Source organism: Dama dama, chromosome 26, assembly GCF_033118175.1.
Source record: "Dama dama isolate Ldn47 chromosome 26, ASM3311817v1, whole genome shotgun sequence".
NCBI classification, from domain to species: Eukaryota; Metazoa; Chordata; class Mammalia; order Artiodactyla; family Cervidae; genus Dama; species Dama dama.
In genome coordinates, this window is record NC_083706.1 from 42,731,652 (window position 1) to 42,748,363 (window position 16,712).

Below are 16,712 nucleotides of genomic sequence, written 5' to 3' on the forward strand. Positions count from 1 at the left end.
CTCCATTTAGCACCCACTGATTCTTCCTTTATCTGGTCTTTACCTTGACAAAGTGACAAAATGATGGTTAGGTGATCTTTAAATTTTTTTTTTATTGAAGTAGAGTTGATGTACAAGATGAAATAAGTTATAGGTGTGCTCAGGTGAACTTTTGAACCATTATCTATGTTAGAAGAGTCAGTAGGATATATGTGTTCTTTCTTTTTTAAACCATGACCGTAACCATGAAAAAAACTGCTTATTATTCTGAAATAGAATTTGAACTGCTGTCCACATCAGACATACAGCAGTAGTTTCTTTAGATGTTGGCATGTCTAAATACTTTTTCTTATCATAAGTGGCATCTATAAATTATAACACTTACAATGACATATGGAGAATAAGAATTTTAATGCTTTGAAAGTTCATGGGGTTTATTTTTCTTTTGAAAAGACTAAATAAATAAATAAAAAGACAAACTCTGGGGACTTCCCTAGTGGTCCAGTGGCTAAGACTCCATGTTCCCAACACTGGGGACTGGGGTTTGATCCTTGGTCAGGGAACTCGATCCCACATGCTAAAACTGAGTTTTCATGCCAAAACTGGAAAAAAAAAAAGAGAGAGACAAACTTTATTTAATACTTTGTAAAAAAATGGACTTTATTTCTTAGAGCAGTTTTAGGTTCACAGCAGTGATAAGTGGAAAGTACAGAGAGTATCTATACACTTCTTATCCCCCACCCAAGCAGTCTCTCCCGTTATCAACATCCCTCACCAGAGTGGGACATTTGTTACCATCCTTGGCCTGCTTGGCATCATCACCACCCAGAGTCCTTCATTTACATTAGGGTTCTCTCTTGGTGTGTCCATTCTGTGGGTTTGAACAAATATATAATAAAATGCATCTACCATTGGAAGGACTGATGCTGAAGCTTAAACTCCAATACTTTGGCCACCTCATGTGAAGAGTTGACTCATTGGAAAAGACCCTGATGCTGGGAGGGCTTGGGGGCAGGAGGCGAAGGGGACGACAGAGGATGAGATGGCTGGATGGCATCACCGACTCGATGGGCATGAGTTTGAGTAAACTCCGGGAGTTGGTGATGGACAGGGAGGCCTGGTGTGCTGCGATTCATGGGGTTACAAAGAGTCGGTCACGACTGAGCGACTGAACTGAACTGAACTGACCGACCGACCATTGGAGTATCATGCAGAATAGTTTCGCTGTCCTAAAAAGGTCTTTTGTGCTCTGCCTGTTCATCCCTCCCTCCTCCCCACCTCTGGCAGCACCGATCTTTTTCTTGTCTCCACAAATTGGCCTTTCCCAGAATGTCATACAGTTGGAATTATACAGTGTGTAGCCTTTTCAGATTGGCTTCTTTCACTTAGTCATATGCACTTATTAAGGTTCCTCCATGTCTTCATTTGCTAGCTCATCGTTAATGCTGAATAATATTTTACTGCCTGGATATACCAGCTTATTTATCCATTTACTTAATGAAGAACATCTTGGTTGCTTCCAAGTTTTTGCAGTTAGGAATAAAGCTGCTAGAAACGCCCACCAGCAGGTTCTTGTATGAACATGGTTGCAACTCATACCAAATGTGGGTATGAGTACATACCAAGGATATTTGGGTAAAAACCAAGAAGCAGATTGCTGGATAAAATGGTAAGAGCATGTTTAATCTTGCAAGACATTGCCCCACTGTCTTCCAAAGTGGCTGTACCATTTTGCATTTCCCACAACCATTTTTGAAGTCAGTTTATTCCCCTGTAAACCAGCTGGTCTTTTCCAGTGAGTCAGCTCTTCACATCAGGTGGCCAAAGCATGGGAAAGATTGAGGGCAGGAGGAGAAGGGGGCAGAGAGGATGAGATGGTTAGATAACATCACCAACTCAGTGGACATGAATTTGAGCAAACTCCGGGAGATAGTGAAGGACAGGGAAGCCTGGCGTGCTGCAGTCCATGGGGTCACTGAGTTGGGCACAGTTTAGCCACTGAACAAACAAAACCAGTTGGAGGGACCAGGTGACCTCTACCTTTCAGCTCTAAGGCTCTATGATTGGAAATGACAGCTTGGTAATGGGAACCTGCGTGAGGTCCTCATTTTTTATTTTAATACTCAGGAAATTAAAGCACTTAGCACCAAAGCAGAGACATTACTTTGCCAACAAAGGTCCATCTAGTCAAGGCTATGGTTTTTCCATTAGTCATGTATGGATGTGAGAGTTGGACTATGAAGAAAGCTGAGCGCCGAAGAATTGATGCTTTTGAACTGTGGTGTTGGAGAAGACTCTTGAGAGTCCCTTGGACTGCAAGGGATCCAACCAGTCCATCCTAAAGGAGATCAGACCTGAGTGTTCATTGGAAGGACTTATGCCTCAGCTGAAACTCCAATACTTTGGCCACCTGATGCGAAGAACTGACTCATTGGAAAAGACCCTGATAATGGGAAAGATTGAAGGCAGGAGGAGAAGGGGACGACAGAGGATGAAATGGTTGGATGGCATCACCGACTCAATGGACATGAGTTTGAGTAAAGTCCGGGAGTTGGTGATGGACAGGGAGGCCTGGCGTGCTGTGGTCCATGGGGCTGCGAAGAGTCGGACACGATTGAGTGACTGAACTGAACCACCAAACCAACCCATGCAGGGATGCCTGCCACGCCCCAGGCCTCTGTTAGGCAGTGGGTTTTGTATCAACTACTGGAAGGCATATAGTATGGATAAGAGAGGGGCAGTTCAGGAATGCAGCGGCAGTGAGGTTTGGGCGCCTCTGGCCGGGGAGATCTGGCGGATTTTCGGTGTGTGTGCTTGAGTTTGTTTTGAGTGTTCTTTGCTTGGAGGAGGGACCCCGGGTGTGGGTGATTGATGGTCAGGGCCCCTCGCAGGCTTGCGAGGAGGCTGCGCCCTCTGTGACGCGCGAGGCGGCCCCCAGGGGGCGCCCTCGTCAGCGGCGCGGCCCGGGGTCGGCCGCCAGTCTCCATCCAGCGATGGGGCAGCCGGGGGCAGACGGCTGGGCCTCCGGGGCCTCTGTCGGGCTGCCCCTGCCGGCCGGCGGCGCGCGCCATGCCCTGGTGGAGCAGCCTCTGCTGTGAGTAGCGCGCGCCCCCCGTCCCCAGTGGCGGTTCTCCCGGCGTCAGGCGGGCAGGATCGCGTGGAGCGCCCCTCGACGTGTTGGTTGGAGCGCGCAGTGGTGGTGGTGGAGGGGGTGGTGTGAGGAAGGGACACCCCAGGATGCCTGCATGCCCAGGGCTGCAGACCGTCTTCTCTGCTCCATTGGGTTTGCCGAGGCCTCCGAGGGGCAGGGCTTCCCTTGGGGCCTGTGGAACAGGCGCCCAAACCCACAGCCAGCATCTAAATTGGAGAGTGAAAAACACCCGCAGCGTGAGGGAGGCCCCAGGCTGCATGCAGGTGGCTTCTTGCCAGAAAGGGGCACCTCCGGGAAGACAAAGACAGAAGAAATGGTGGTCAAGGTTGGGATAAAGATTGTGCGGCGTGGGGGTCCCCTGGAAAGGTCTTTTTCCTGGAGGTGGGCGGGAGGCGAGGTAGAATAGGATACAGGCTGCTGCTGCTGCTGCTAAGTCGCTTCGGTTGTGACCGACTCTGTGCGAGCCCACCAGGCTCCCCTGTCCCTGGGATTCTCCAGGCAAGAACGCTGGAGTGGGTTGCCATTTCCTTCTCCAATGCATGAAAGTGAAAAGTGAAAGTGAAGTCGCTCAGTCCAACTCTTAGTGACCCCATGAACTGCAGCCTACCAGGCTCCTCCATCCATGGGATTTTCCAGGCAAGAGTACTGGAGTGGGGTGCCATTGCCTTCTCTGATGATACAGGCCTCCCCCCCACAAAAAAAAATATCACAAGTTGCCTCCACTGGAGAGCCCGGAGGCAGCTGAGCGAACCTGGGGTTGCTGAACAGGACGGAGGGGGCCTTGCCACTTGGGCTGTCGCACGTGGAGTGATGGCCACGAAATACCAAGGGAGCTTGTGAAAATGGATCTAGGTTTCACTCCCAGTTGAGTGGGCAGCCACGTGGTTGCACGTGGTTTGCGCCTGGTTCCAGACCTCTGAATGGCAAGCTTGAGATCAAAGTTGGCTTATTTTTTACTGGAATATACTTGATTTACAATGTTGTGTTAGTTTCAGATGTACAGTGAAGCAAAGCAGTTATATACATACATGTATCCAATAAAAATTTTTTTAAGTTGGCTTATGTATTAGAACATAATTGAAGCAGACTTGGCTGGCAGGCTGGGTAGTTAAGATTATCCTATAGGTCCTGGAGTCCTTAGGGAATTTTGAAACCTTACCTTCCTGATGTGATCAAAAAAGGGGTAGTTTAGGGAAGGGGCCTCTCTGTAAGGACTATACAGGTCCGGCTGGTGAGGAGGACAAGTGCAGTTGGGTTTGTCCAACCTCCTGCACAAAGCACAGAGGTGCCATCTGGGTCCGCAGGGGTCCTGCCCAATCTGGAAGATTGTTCTGACAATAGTAGTTCCTAGGATCACTTAGGTCAAAAGAGACTGCAGACCAGTTAGGGTTTTTAAAAGTTTTCCTGTGATCCTAAATACTCTTCTTTTTTAATGGGTTCAGCCATATATCACTCTAACAAGAACATGTGAATATTGCTAGGCTATAACAGAACCTTCAGTAGCGATTTTGTTCTGCCAGTTGGACGCTATTATTCTTTGTCTCCCCAAGTTTTGACTGTAAACATTCCAGTCATCCAAGTTTTATAAGAGGTGTTTCGAATTGAAATGCAGATTAGAAGCATGGAATGGGGAAGTTAGGGCAGAAATGATATGTATAACACCTGCCATCTCCCACTTTGTTAGCAGAATGTCTCTGCATTTTTTAATGGTTTCTGGAGAGGTTACTTAATAAGTATTTTTACCTCACTCTTGCTGGCAGGAAAGTTATATGTGCATGTATTACTAGTAAAATTATGGTAGAATGGAGTTTATTATTGGGGTTTGACTTTTTCCTCCAGTATATTTCCAGTGATATCATCCACCTTTTAAAAAAAGAAGGTCACATCTCTTGTGTTGCATTCAAAGCGTTTGGAGAAAGTTCTCTTGTGAGTATGCTTTTATAATTGGGAAAATTTGTATAGTAGTTCATGGAAATCCACTTAATGTCAAGAATTTTTAGACTTAACAGCTGGTTTATAACAGGAACAAATGAAAACTTAGAGCATTTTCTTCTTATTTCAGAAAATTATACATACTTTTAAAAAAATAATGGGGAGAGAGTGTTCCCAGAAGATTCTGACTTAAAAGAATGTCAGGGTTGGGTATGCTGGACAATCTGTCACATATGTCTGGATTTTTCTCTCTCTTGGGATATTTGCCTCAATGTTTAATGTGGGCTGTAATTTTTCTTTTATAGTTTATAAATTCTAGAGTTGGTCACAAATGTGTATTTCAAAGTGAGTTTTTATCACCCAGGGAGCTTCCCCCCCAAATTTATTTATGAAAAAATTTTAAGGTATGAAAGAGTTAAAAGAAATGTGACTATTACATATGTATATTTATTTAGAGTCTATAATTAACATTTCCCTTCTTGCCTAATGACACAGTTCTCCAACTATCCATCCCTCCATCCATTCATGAATCCATCCTACTTTTTGTTTTTAATAATTTTATTTATTTATTTTTTGGGTCTTTGATGCATGGGCTTTTCTTTAGTTGCAGCAAGTGGGGCTACTCTCTAGTTTCGGTGCATGGGCATCTCGTTGTGGCGGCTTCTTTTGTTATGGAGCATGGGCTCCAGGGCACCAGGTTCAGTTGTTGAGGTTCCAGGGCTCCACAGTTGCAGTTCCCAGGCTCTAGAGCACAGACTCAATAGTTTAGGCACACGGGCTTGGTTGCTCCGTGGCCTGTGGGCTGTTCCCAAACCAGGGATCAAACCTGTGTCTCCTGCACTGGCCGTTGGATTCTTTACCCCTGAGCCCCAGGGAAACCTGCATCTTAACTTCTTTTTTATGCATTTCAAAGTAAGTTGCAGGCACCAGTATGCTTCACTCCTAAACACTTCAAGCATGCATGTCATTAACTAGAGTTTAGGATTTGTTTCTTTTTTTTTTTTTTAGGATTTGTTTCTTAAAAGGAAAAAGTACCCTTTAAGAAGAGCACTTGAAATTAATCAAATTCCTTTGTCTTCCTAAAATGTCTATCTAAAATGTTCAGTTTGGGGAGTTCCCTGGTGGCCTACAGGGTTGGGATCCAGGCTTTCATTGCCTTGGCCTAGGTTCAGTACCTGGTTGGGGAACTGAGATCCTGCCTGCGAGGTGCAGCAAAAAAAGAAAAAAAAATTATTTTAATTGATAAGATGTTCAGTTTGGTTTTATTTTTATTTTTTTAATGCTACTTTAGATGCTGACTGATATCAATTAGAAAAAATGAGAATTGCCTGATTCTCAAAACTCTTACAGACAACCGAGGGACTGTCACAAGGCCCCACCCACCCCTGTCGTGCGTGGTTAGGGCTAGAGCACCTCCTCGGTATCTCTCCTTCCTCTCAGAAGAAGCAGCAGCGCAGATCATCACGGGTTTTATCTGCGACTATCCAAAAAACCTGGTCATGTTAGAAAAGAAAAGGCAAGGGGAAAAGAACTTTAGGGTAAGGTGTGTGCGGGTGTGTGTGCTTAGTCACAAAGTCGTGTCCCACTCTTTGCAACCCCATGGACTGTAGCCCACCAGGCTCCTCTGTCTATGGAATTTTCCAGGCAAGAATACTAGAGTGGGTTGGCACTTTCTTCCCAGGGGATCTTCCCAACCCAGGGATCGAACCCAGGTATCCTGCACTGCAGGCAGATTCTTCACCAGCTGAGCTACTCAGGAAGCTGCTAGGGTGTATATAGCACGTATAGCACAGTATAAAGCGTGTTCAAACAGGACTCTGGTCTTTACTTGGGTGGTTCTTTGGACAGTTTTTCACTGAACTTTCTTGGCTTCACTTTCAAAATCAAACCCAATAATAGTCCGATGGAAATTTGTAGACATAGGCTTGTAATATTTCACACAAAGAATAAAATTATTTTCCTGGAGAAATAAGATGATGTAAATTTGATGAGGAATTTGGAGATGCAGATAGTTTCTGTATTTCCAAAGAATTTCTATATTTCAAATACTTACTGCTATGTTCTAAACACTGGTATCTAAACTGGCTATGTATTTTGTTACAACATTATTGGGACCTTTCTGTGTGTCAATTTTAACTGACCTTTTTATTTACTACATAAAGCAATCGGTTCAGTCCAGTTCAGTCACTCAGTTGTGTCTGACTCTGCGACCCCACGGACTGCAGCACTCCAGGCCTCCCCGTCCATCACCAACTCCTGGTGCTTGCTCAAACTGATGTCCATCGAGTTGGTGATGCCACCCAACCATCTCTTCCTGCCTTCAATCTTTCCCAGTATCAGGGTCTTTTCCAATGATTTAACTGACTCATTGGAAAACTTTGCATCAGGTGGCTCAAGTATTGGAGCTGCAGCTTTAGCATCAGTCCTTCCAATGAATATTCAGGACTGATTTCCTTTAGGATGCACTGGTTGGATCTCCTTGCAGTCCAAAGGCCTCTCAAGAGTCTTCTCCAACACCACAGTTCAAAAGCATCAATTCTTCGGTGCTCGGCTTTCTTTATAGTCCAATTCTCACATCCATACATGACTACTGGAAAAACCATAGCTTTGACTAGACAGACTTTTGTTGGCAAAGTAATGTCTCTGCTTTTTAATATGCTGTCTAGGTTGGTCATAGCATTTCTTCCAAGGAGTAAGCGTCTTTTAATTTCATGGCTGCAGTCACCATCTGCAGTGGTTTTAGAGCTCCACCCCACCCCCCAAATAAAGTAATACTAAGTAGAAAAGCAAACAGAAAGCAATACTAAGTAGAAAATTTTACAAATTCAGACAGGTAAAGCTAAAGTATATTACATTCTTATCATCCAGAAGTCATATGTGGATGGTGTGTGTGTGTGAGAGAGAGACGGACAGAGTTTTTAAACCAAAACGAGATGGTGGTATATAGACATTTGGTAGCCTGTTTTTCTTTTCAGTCAAAATTTCTACCCTTTCATTTTGGTAAAAATGGGTTGCCTCTAATCTCAAATCATTCTCCCAAGAAGATCCAAAAGTGTCACTGAGCTGACTTGCTCTAACAAATACCCAACTGAGGTCCACGCCTGGCATCTCTGGTTGTTAGGTTTCTTAATTTTTTAGATTTAGCACATCCCACCCTTTATTAAATCGCATCGACTAGCTTCTTTAACCCACAACAAGTTTTAAAATATAAACCTACAGAAAAAATAAGCACCTCTGTACGCGTGACCTAATTCACCATTCACTGATGTTTTATCTCATGCTCTTTACTTCTCTCTCTCCTCTTCTCCGTACCCCCTCATTCTCTCTCCTTAAACTATTTGAAAGTGATTTGTAGGCAATCCATTTGTATTTATGTTTGATTTTTATCTTTTGCGACATTGATGTTTCAGTCCAGGCTGGTTATCTTATAGGATGTTCTTCATCGTGGGCTGTTGTCTGACTGCTTCCACACGATTCAGTTCTGTTAAACATTTCTGTCAGTATTATGTGGGTGATTTACTGGTCTTCTCAGTGTCTCATATTGGGAAGCATGATGCCAGTTTTGTCCTGTTATTGGGGATGTTAATTCTGATGGCATAGTTACGGCAGTGGCTGGAAGATTTCTCCATTGTAAAGGAAGTTGTTCCTTTTGAAATGAAGTCACCTGTGTGTTGATACTCTAAAACTGCAGGTGTGCTGACAACCTTTCACCCCAAAATTTTAGCATCTTTTGATCCTTGACTGAATGAGTTATTAGAATAGTGTTAGTAAATGTGATTTTTTTCCTAAGTCTGTTGACAAACAGCCAACTGGGCATTCCCAAATAAGGCAACCACTTAAGCTATAGCCAATCAAATAATTTCCTTGCTTTGGTTTCAAACTTCGTCTGTAAAAATGTTCCCCCCAACTCTTGTCTTTTTACAAAAACATTCTTTAGTTATTTATTTGACTGTGCTGGGTCTTAGTTGCAGCATGCAAGGTCTTCTTTAGGTCATGCACCATCTTTTGTTGCAGCTCAGGACCCTCAGTGATGCTGTGGCCACTTACCTATAACTAATTTTTTTTTTGCTAGTTGAATGTTAACTTTCTCTCTAAAAGGAACAGAAACAGCAGAGTAGTACCTTTGAACCTGAATTTTTTAAAGATCATTTGAAAGCTGCATAATCTGTTGAAATTTACAGATGCTGGTAAGACCATTACCCGATCTTGAATCTTGGAATTGCTCAACTGTTACAGTATGCACTGGTCATGGTTTTTAAATATTTAATTTTTTTGAATTATAATCATGTCTGTCTTTTTCTTCCCCACCACCCCCTCTTTCTGTTAACAGTTGGACAAAGAGAGTCTGAAGATGTGAGTGAAAGGGACTCAGACAAAGAGATGGCTGCTAACTCAGCGGTGGTTCAAGACATCACGAAGGAGGGGAAGGAGGAAATGCCTGAGATGATGGAACCCATCCCTGCCTCGGAAAGCAGCGTGGATGAGCTGATGCAACCCCCTGAGCCCCAGGGTAACGACGTGGGATTTAAGAAGGTGTTCAAGTTTGTCGGCTTCAAATTCACCGTGAAAAAGGATAAGACCGAGAAGTCTGACAGCGTGCAGCTCCTCACCGTCAAGAAGGATGAAAGTGAAGGGGCAGGAGAGTCCGACGGGGCTGGTGACCACCCAGAGCCCAGCCGCGAGACGGGGGGCGCGACACCCAAAGATGGTGAACTGAAACAGTCCACCGAAAAACTCGAGGAGGCCCCCGGACGCGAGCAGAGCTGCACGGAAATCTCCCTTCAGGCCGAGTCTGGTCAAGCAGCTGAGGAAGGCAAAGATGAAGGAGAAGAGAAACAAGAGAAAGAACCCCCCAGACCTGCAGATTCCCCGACTAGTCCCGTGGCCAGCGAAACCGCCTCGCCCTTCAGAAAATTCTTCACTCAAGGCTGGGCCGGCTGGCGCAAGAAGACCAGCTTCAGGAAGCCCAGGGAGGAGGAGCTGGAGGCTTCCGAGAAGAAAAAAGAACAGGAGCCCGAAAAAGCCGAAGAAAACGAGAAGACGGAAGAGCCCGGCGAGCAGCCGCCCGCCCAGGAGGCCCCCGAGAGCACCCAGGAGGCCAGGCTGTCGGCCGAGTATGAAAAAGTGGAGCTGCCCCCTGAAGACCAAGCGCAGGCACCTCCCGAAGAGAGACCAGCTCCGTTAGCAACCGAGGTGTTTGACGAAAAGGTAGAGATTGTCGCCGAAGTCCACGTTAGCACTGTGGAGAAGGACCAGGAAGAGCCGGAAGCCGAAGCGGAAGAAACAGCGGCGCTCTCGCCACCGGAAAAGTCGACCGAGACGAGCGCCGACCTTCCGGAAGCCGAGTCGGCAGAGATGCTGAAGACGGAGGAAGACGCGGGCGCCCTGAGCGGGGACCACTCCCAGGCAACCGAGCTCAGCGGGGACGCAAAATCGCCGTCCACGCCCCCCGAGGGCACCGTGAGGGAGGCCGAAATGCTGTCCTCGCAGGAGAGAATTAAGGTGCAGGGGAGCCCTTTAAAGAAACTCTTCACGAGCTCCGGCTTGAAAAAGCTGTCTGGAAAGAAGCAGAAAGGAAAACGAGGCGGCGACGAGGAGTCCGGGGAGCAGCCCCCAGCCTCCGTGGATTCTCCCGACAGTCCAGACGAACCGAAGGGCGGCGAGAGCTCAGCTTCATCTCCAGAAGAGCCCGAGGAGATCACCTGTCTGGAGAAAGGGGTGGCCGAGGCCCCGGGCCAGGATGGGGAGGCGGAGGAAGGGACCACTTCCGACGGGGAGAAGAAGAGGGAAGGTGGTGTTACCCCCTGGGCATCTTTCAAAAAGATGGTGACGCCCAAGAAACGCGTGCGAAGGCTCTCTGAAAGCGATAAGGAGGACGAGGCGGACAAAGTCAAAAGCGCCACCCTGTCCTCCACGGAGAGCGCAGCCTCCGAAGTTCAGGAAGACGCCAAAGGGAACGGAGAGGAGCCGAAGCCCGAGGAGCCCAAGCGCAAGGTCGACACCTCCGTGTCCTGGGAAGCCCTGATTTGCGTGGGGTCATCCAAGAAGAGAGCCAGGAAAGCATCCTCTTCCGACGACGAAGGGGGACCAAGACCCCTCGGAGGGGAAAGCCAGAGAGCAGAGGAAGCTGGGAGGGACAAGGAGCCGGGCCCAGAGGCGGCCGCTGCTGGTTCCCAGGACCACGAGCAACCGCCAGGAAGCTCCTCACCCGAGCCGGCTGGCAGCCCGTCCGAAGGGGAGGGCGTCTCCACTTGGGAAACCTTTAAAAGACTGGTCACCTCAAGAAAAAAGTCAAAGTCAAAACTGGAAGAGAGAAGCGAAGACTCTGTAGCTGGGCCTGGCACAGAACATGCAACCTCAGAGGCTGAGCCGGGGAAAGAAGAGTCCTGGGTTTCCATCCGGAAGTTTATTCCCGGGCGAAGGAAGAAACGGCCAGATGGGAAGCAGGAACCAGCCGCCGTCGAAGAGGCGGGGCCAGCGGAGGCCAACGAGGACGATGCGGACATCCCAGCCGTGGTCCCTCTGTCTGAATATGATGCGGTGGAAAGAGAGAAAACCGAAGCCCAGCAAGTCCCCAAGAGCCAGGAGGGGCCCGAGCAGAAGCAGGTGGATGTCGATGTGTCAGAGGAGCTCAGCAAGAGTCTGGTTCACACCGTGTCGGTGGCTGTCGTGGACGGGACAAGGGCCATTACCAACATCGAAGAAAGGGCGCCCTCCTGGATCTCAGCATCGGTGACGGAACCTCTGGAACAAGCCGAAGACGAAGCCACACCACCAAGCGAGGAGGTGCTTGAAAGAGAAGTCGTTGCGGAGGAAACCCCCATCGTTACCAAAGCGCTGCCAGAGGGCCAGGAAGCTGGTGATGACACGATGGCCGGCGAGGTGGAATTAACCTCGGAAGCCGTGACAGCCGCCGAAACCACAGAGGCCTCTGGTGCGGAAGAGACCGCCGACATGGTTTCGGCTGTCTCTCAGTTAACCGACTCTCCAGACACCACCGAGGAAGCGACACCAGTGCAAGAGGTGGAGGGCGGCGTGCCTGACGCGGAGGACCAGGCGAAGAGGACCCAGGAGGTGCTGCAGGCCGTTGCAGAAAAAGTTAGAGAAAAGTCACAGCTGCCAGACAACGCCATCCAGACAACCCAGAAAGGACACACCAAAATACTGGAGAGAGTGGAAGAGGCTGAGGAGGGTTCTCAGGCCCTCAATCTGAAGGAAGTGATGGACGAAGCATCCAAAGGGCTTGTCCAAGATACTGAAACTGAGACTTTGACACAGGAGAAGGTGGTTGCTGAGGCCACCGTGGAAAGCTTGGAAGAAGTTCCTCCAGGCACAGAGAGTGCAGAGGCCAGGGAGTTGGTGAGCACTTGTCTGGCTGAAACCGGAACTGGGGTAGAAGGAGAGACTGCCCCAGAGCAGGCTGTTGCTCCTGACTCAGCGGAAACCCTCACAGACAGTGAGACCAATGGAAGCACCCCAGTAGCAGATCTTGATGCTTCAACTCTAAGCCAGCCAGACAAGAGCATGGATGACCGTGAAGATGGTGAGGTTCCAGCCGGCACTCAGTCCCAGGTCCCCGAAGGTGAGGCACTTCCTGCACTGAAAGAGCTGCCTGCAGCATCTTCTGATTTTCAGTTGCAGGACAAAAGGTCTTCAAAGATGGCAGAGGGTCTAGAACACACGGATGAAGAGGAAGGAACAGTGGAGACTGTAGCCATCGTTTCAAAGACTGAGGTGATTCAAGAGACTGGCCAATGCTCTGACGAGGAAGCCAAAGAAGAACCATCCGTGGAAGGACTTGCTGTGTCTACCGACACAGAAATAACTGAGAAAAAAATAACTGAAGTTGTCCTTGAGGACGTTACTAAGAAAGTTGAATTTCAAGAGAATGGTAATCTAGAACTCCACAGTCCTGCTAAGTCTCTTCCAACCCCAGCAGAGAGAGAGATGGTAGTTGAAGGGGAAAGGGAGACAGTGGAAGTCGAGGCAACCGAAGGGAATGAAGAGAAACTTGAGCACGAACCAGCTGTGGCCGTTTGTGAAGAGCTCAGTAAGCAACTGGTTCAGACAGTGAATGTCACCATCATCGACGGGGAAAAGGAAGTCATCAGTTTTGAAGGAAGTTCTCCCCTGCTGGCTTCCGAGGAAGAAGCATGCACAGAAATCCCAGTTCAAAGCTCTGAGGCAGCGTTAGCTCTGATAGCTGCAGCCATGGAGGAGAAGGTCTTAGGAGAAGCGATCAAGATTGTAGAAACAGCTGAAGCTTTGAAATCTGCAGAAGCACATCTAGTACCAGAAGAAGAGTCCTCAGAAAAAGACAAAGATTTTCCTGCCCAGCCTGGGGAAGAAGATGCGGCATCCACAGGGACTGAGTCTCAAGCAGAATCAATACCAGTGATAGTATCTATTACGCCTAGAAAAAGCATCAGCGCTGACCTGGAAGGAGATGAAACCACATCACAGAAACGGGAGTTGGGTGGAGACGGTGAGCAGGCTGATGGTCAGGAAGGCAGAGAGAGCATCACAGGAGAGGAAGACGGCAAGGTGGAAAGTGAGATTTCGAAACTTCAGAAGGAGAGCTGCAGACTTGTACAGAGCGTGATTCAGACAGCCGTTGACCGTTTGGGGAGTACGGAAGAAACGGCCACCGATGTCCAAACGCAGGCTCAACTGGCAGAAGCCGACAGCCAGGAAGCTGGGCAGAAAACGGAGAAAGAAGAAAGCGAACCTCAGGCCTGCCTGGTGGATGAAACACAAGCTGTAGAAGCCAAAGAGGAGCCCCCACTGAGCACCGGGGAACATGCGCATCCCAGCGTTTCCAAAGATGCGAATGAAGCTTCAGAGGAGGTGGCGGCCACTAGCATAGAAGGTTCCAGGGTAAACGACCAGCAGCTTGAAGAGGTAGCTCTACCATCCCAGAAAAAGAGAGAAATCCCTGAAACAGAGTCTGTGCTGCAAGATGATGGCAGTGCTGGGTTTGGAGAAAGAAAGAAGTCACCATTTGAATCCCGAGAAGATGAAAAAGGTGATGCTGCCGGTGACCCTGGAAACCAAACCTCAACCCCGGAGGATGCTGAGGCCTCGGGAGGCTCAACCAAAGAGTCCCCAGATACAAATGGACCCAAACTGAAAGAGAAGGGAGACAGCCAGGAGGGAAAAGTGCAGAGCGAGTTGGAAAAAGAGATGAAAACACAAACACAGGAGGAGACGCAGAGCCAAGAGAGAGATCTGGCAAAACCTGAACCCACGGAATCTTAAAACATCACGTAAGTAACTTCTTTTTTTAAAAAAAATAATTTCCCCCTTCACCCGCTCCCCCCCCCCCCGCCCCCGCATTCAGATGGCCGATTTGTTATGAGTTCAAATAATTAGGATTTTACCCCGAACCTACATCTGGGGAAATAACCATCAGTCAGACTAGGAGACCCAGGTTAGTTTCCTTTTTCTCATTGACATACTCGTCAGTCTTACTGGTGTCCTAAGAGTAGTGACTTCGTTTTACCCCCTAGTATGACTGCTTTCTAAGAAAATTAAGAGGCATATGTGTGTGCACACAAGTGTGCATTTGTGTATGTGTTTGGCCCGAGGACATAAGAAATACGTTGTGCTCACTCAGCACCATACCAGCTAGTTTGTTGCATTTTTTACAAAATAACTAGAAGTCCAAAGTAGGTTTATACGCTGCTGCTTGAAATGTAATTTATAGTTCTCTGGGAAAAATACTGATTTCTTCCAGCATAGTGACAAGCACTTTAAAAACATTTACAGTGCATATGAAAGCCTAACTACTGCTGTTTGAATATGGGTTGGCCAGAAAGTTCGTTTGGGTTTTTCTGGAACATCTTAGGAAAAAATCCAAACAAACTTTTTGGCCCACTCAGTAACAAAGGACATTCTATTATGGACCCCCTCACCATGTTTCTTTCTTACAGGGTTCAACCTATGGTTTTCACTAGGGTTCCCATTGGCCGCATCTCCCTCTTACAACTCTTAGTGCTACTGCAGAAATGAGAGAGGAAAAGCAGATTTCATTTACTTTTGATTCTGACTTCCTTCCACAGTTACACTTGTGTACTTGCAAGACCAGAATGTGAAGACCAGTAGGGGAAGAAATTGAATGCTGCTGACGAGACCAGTCTTTCAGAACTTTGGAAACCGAAGAACGGACATGTCAACTGCTCTCATTTCCCGAGAACCCCTGACAATCCTGAGGCTTCATCGGGAGCTATAGCTGGATAACATTTCCTCTTGTCAAGACCACACTGACATTTTCCCTCGGTACCATATAATGTTTCTGATTCAAGGTCCTCAATTCTTAGCCCAGAACTGGAGTTGGCAATTCTTGGTTCTGCTTCTCAAACTGGAGTATCATTCTTTATGTATTTATATGTATGTTTCAAGTAATCCTCCTTCTGTATCTATTGTATATTTTTTTTTTTCTTAACGTCTAAGGAAATTACAGCATAGTGCAATTCCTTTTGTATCACACATTATACGACGGGGCATGCGGCCACGGTGAAGTCTCGGGAAGCTTTCTGCTGCCTCAGTTACAGCCTTTGAAAAACAGCTCTCTAGAAATAACATTCCTGATCAGAAGCTCCACCTCTTTTAAAATTCACTAAGGATTAGATTCCCTGTTCAATATCACTCTAAAATAGGTCACTTTCCTATTATGCATAGTATGCTAAAAATAAAAGGCGTTGTTTTTTTTTTTTTTTTTTTTTGCGTGGGGTAGGGGGCAGACATACAGAATGTCCCATTGTTACTGGGAAATTTTTCTTCCTAGCCCCCGGGTGGAGGTTGGAAGGAAGTTTTTTTCAGGAGCAGATTAAGTTGGAGTCTTTTCTCCTGATTGTTACGGTTGTTTGGACGGATGCGTGTGCTTTCATTTTGAGGAAAAGTAGTGAAATGTTTTCACGTTATCAAGAAAAGAATTGACTGCTTTTGAGTCGACCTTACATGCTGGACCCCCATTCACACACAGCACGAAATAAGTCAGGTTCTTTACAAATGGTATTTTGATAGATGCTGGATTGTTAATCTGTGCCATATTTGTGCCCACTCTTTTAAGAACAATGTAGCATTATGTTCATTTGGATAAATTGTGATTTGACAACTGATTTCAATAAAACATTTGCTTCACTTAGATTTGCTGGATTTCTTAGATCATAGGAAGCCTGGGTCCTATGTTTATTGCATCCGAAAAGCAGAGAAGCTAGAACTTTCTAAGTTAGTCACTACCTGGTCACTGCTTTACGTCAGTTTCAGATTAGGGCAAGTCAAGGTCAGAGAGGCCTCCACTGAAATAAACTGGGAGCTTTTCAGGTCGAAGGTCCTAAAACAATGCTACCATCTGGTGGTGCTTCCTGAAAAGTTAATTCTCTTTGTTAATACGTGTTAATGACAAATGCCTCTAGAAAGACATTTTAAGAAGGCTTAGCAGTACGAATGCCTTGCCTAACAGGTGATCTTGGAAAAAATTCTTAGTGTCAAAATGATTTCCACTTCATGCTAATATACAAGATTCTGTCAGACAATTGCCACACACACAGAACCGTCCACTATCTACTGGAGAGTTTCCACTTTTTCATGGGTAGAGAACCGGTCTGATGTATACACTTCTTAAATTTTACTTAAACTCAGTACTCCA

The 16,712-nt window shown here is 46.9% G+C and overlaps 1 protein-coding gene across 2 annotated transcripts in view; it reads left to right on the plus strand.

Annotated features, from left to right (window-relative positions):
• The window catches only part of AKAP12 (A-kinase anchoring protein 12), a 104,082-nt gene extending 87,872 nt beyond the window's left edge, over positions 1–16,210 (plus strand). For both annotated transcript variants that reach the window (XM_061130479.1, XM_061130480.1), the window contains 2 exons: positions 9,393–14,328; positions 15,124–16,210. In XM_061130479.1, coding sequence (XP_060986462.1) covers positions 9,393–14,320 — 4,928 coding nt within the window. In that variant the 3' untranslated portion in view covers positions 14,321–14,328; positions 15,124–16,210. The remainder of the gene's footprint in view (positions 1–9,392; positions 14,329–15,123) is intronic.
• The last annotated feature ends 502 nt before the right edge of the window (positions 16,211–16,712 follow it).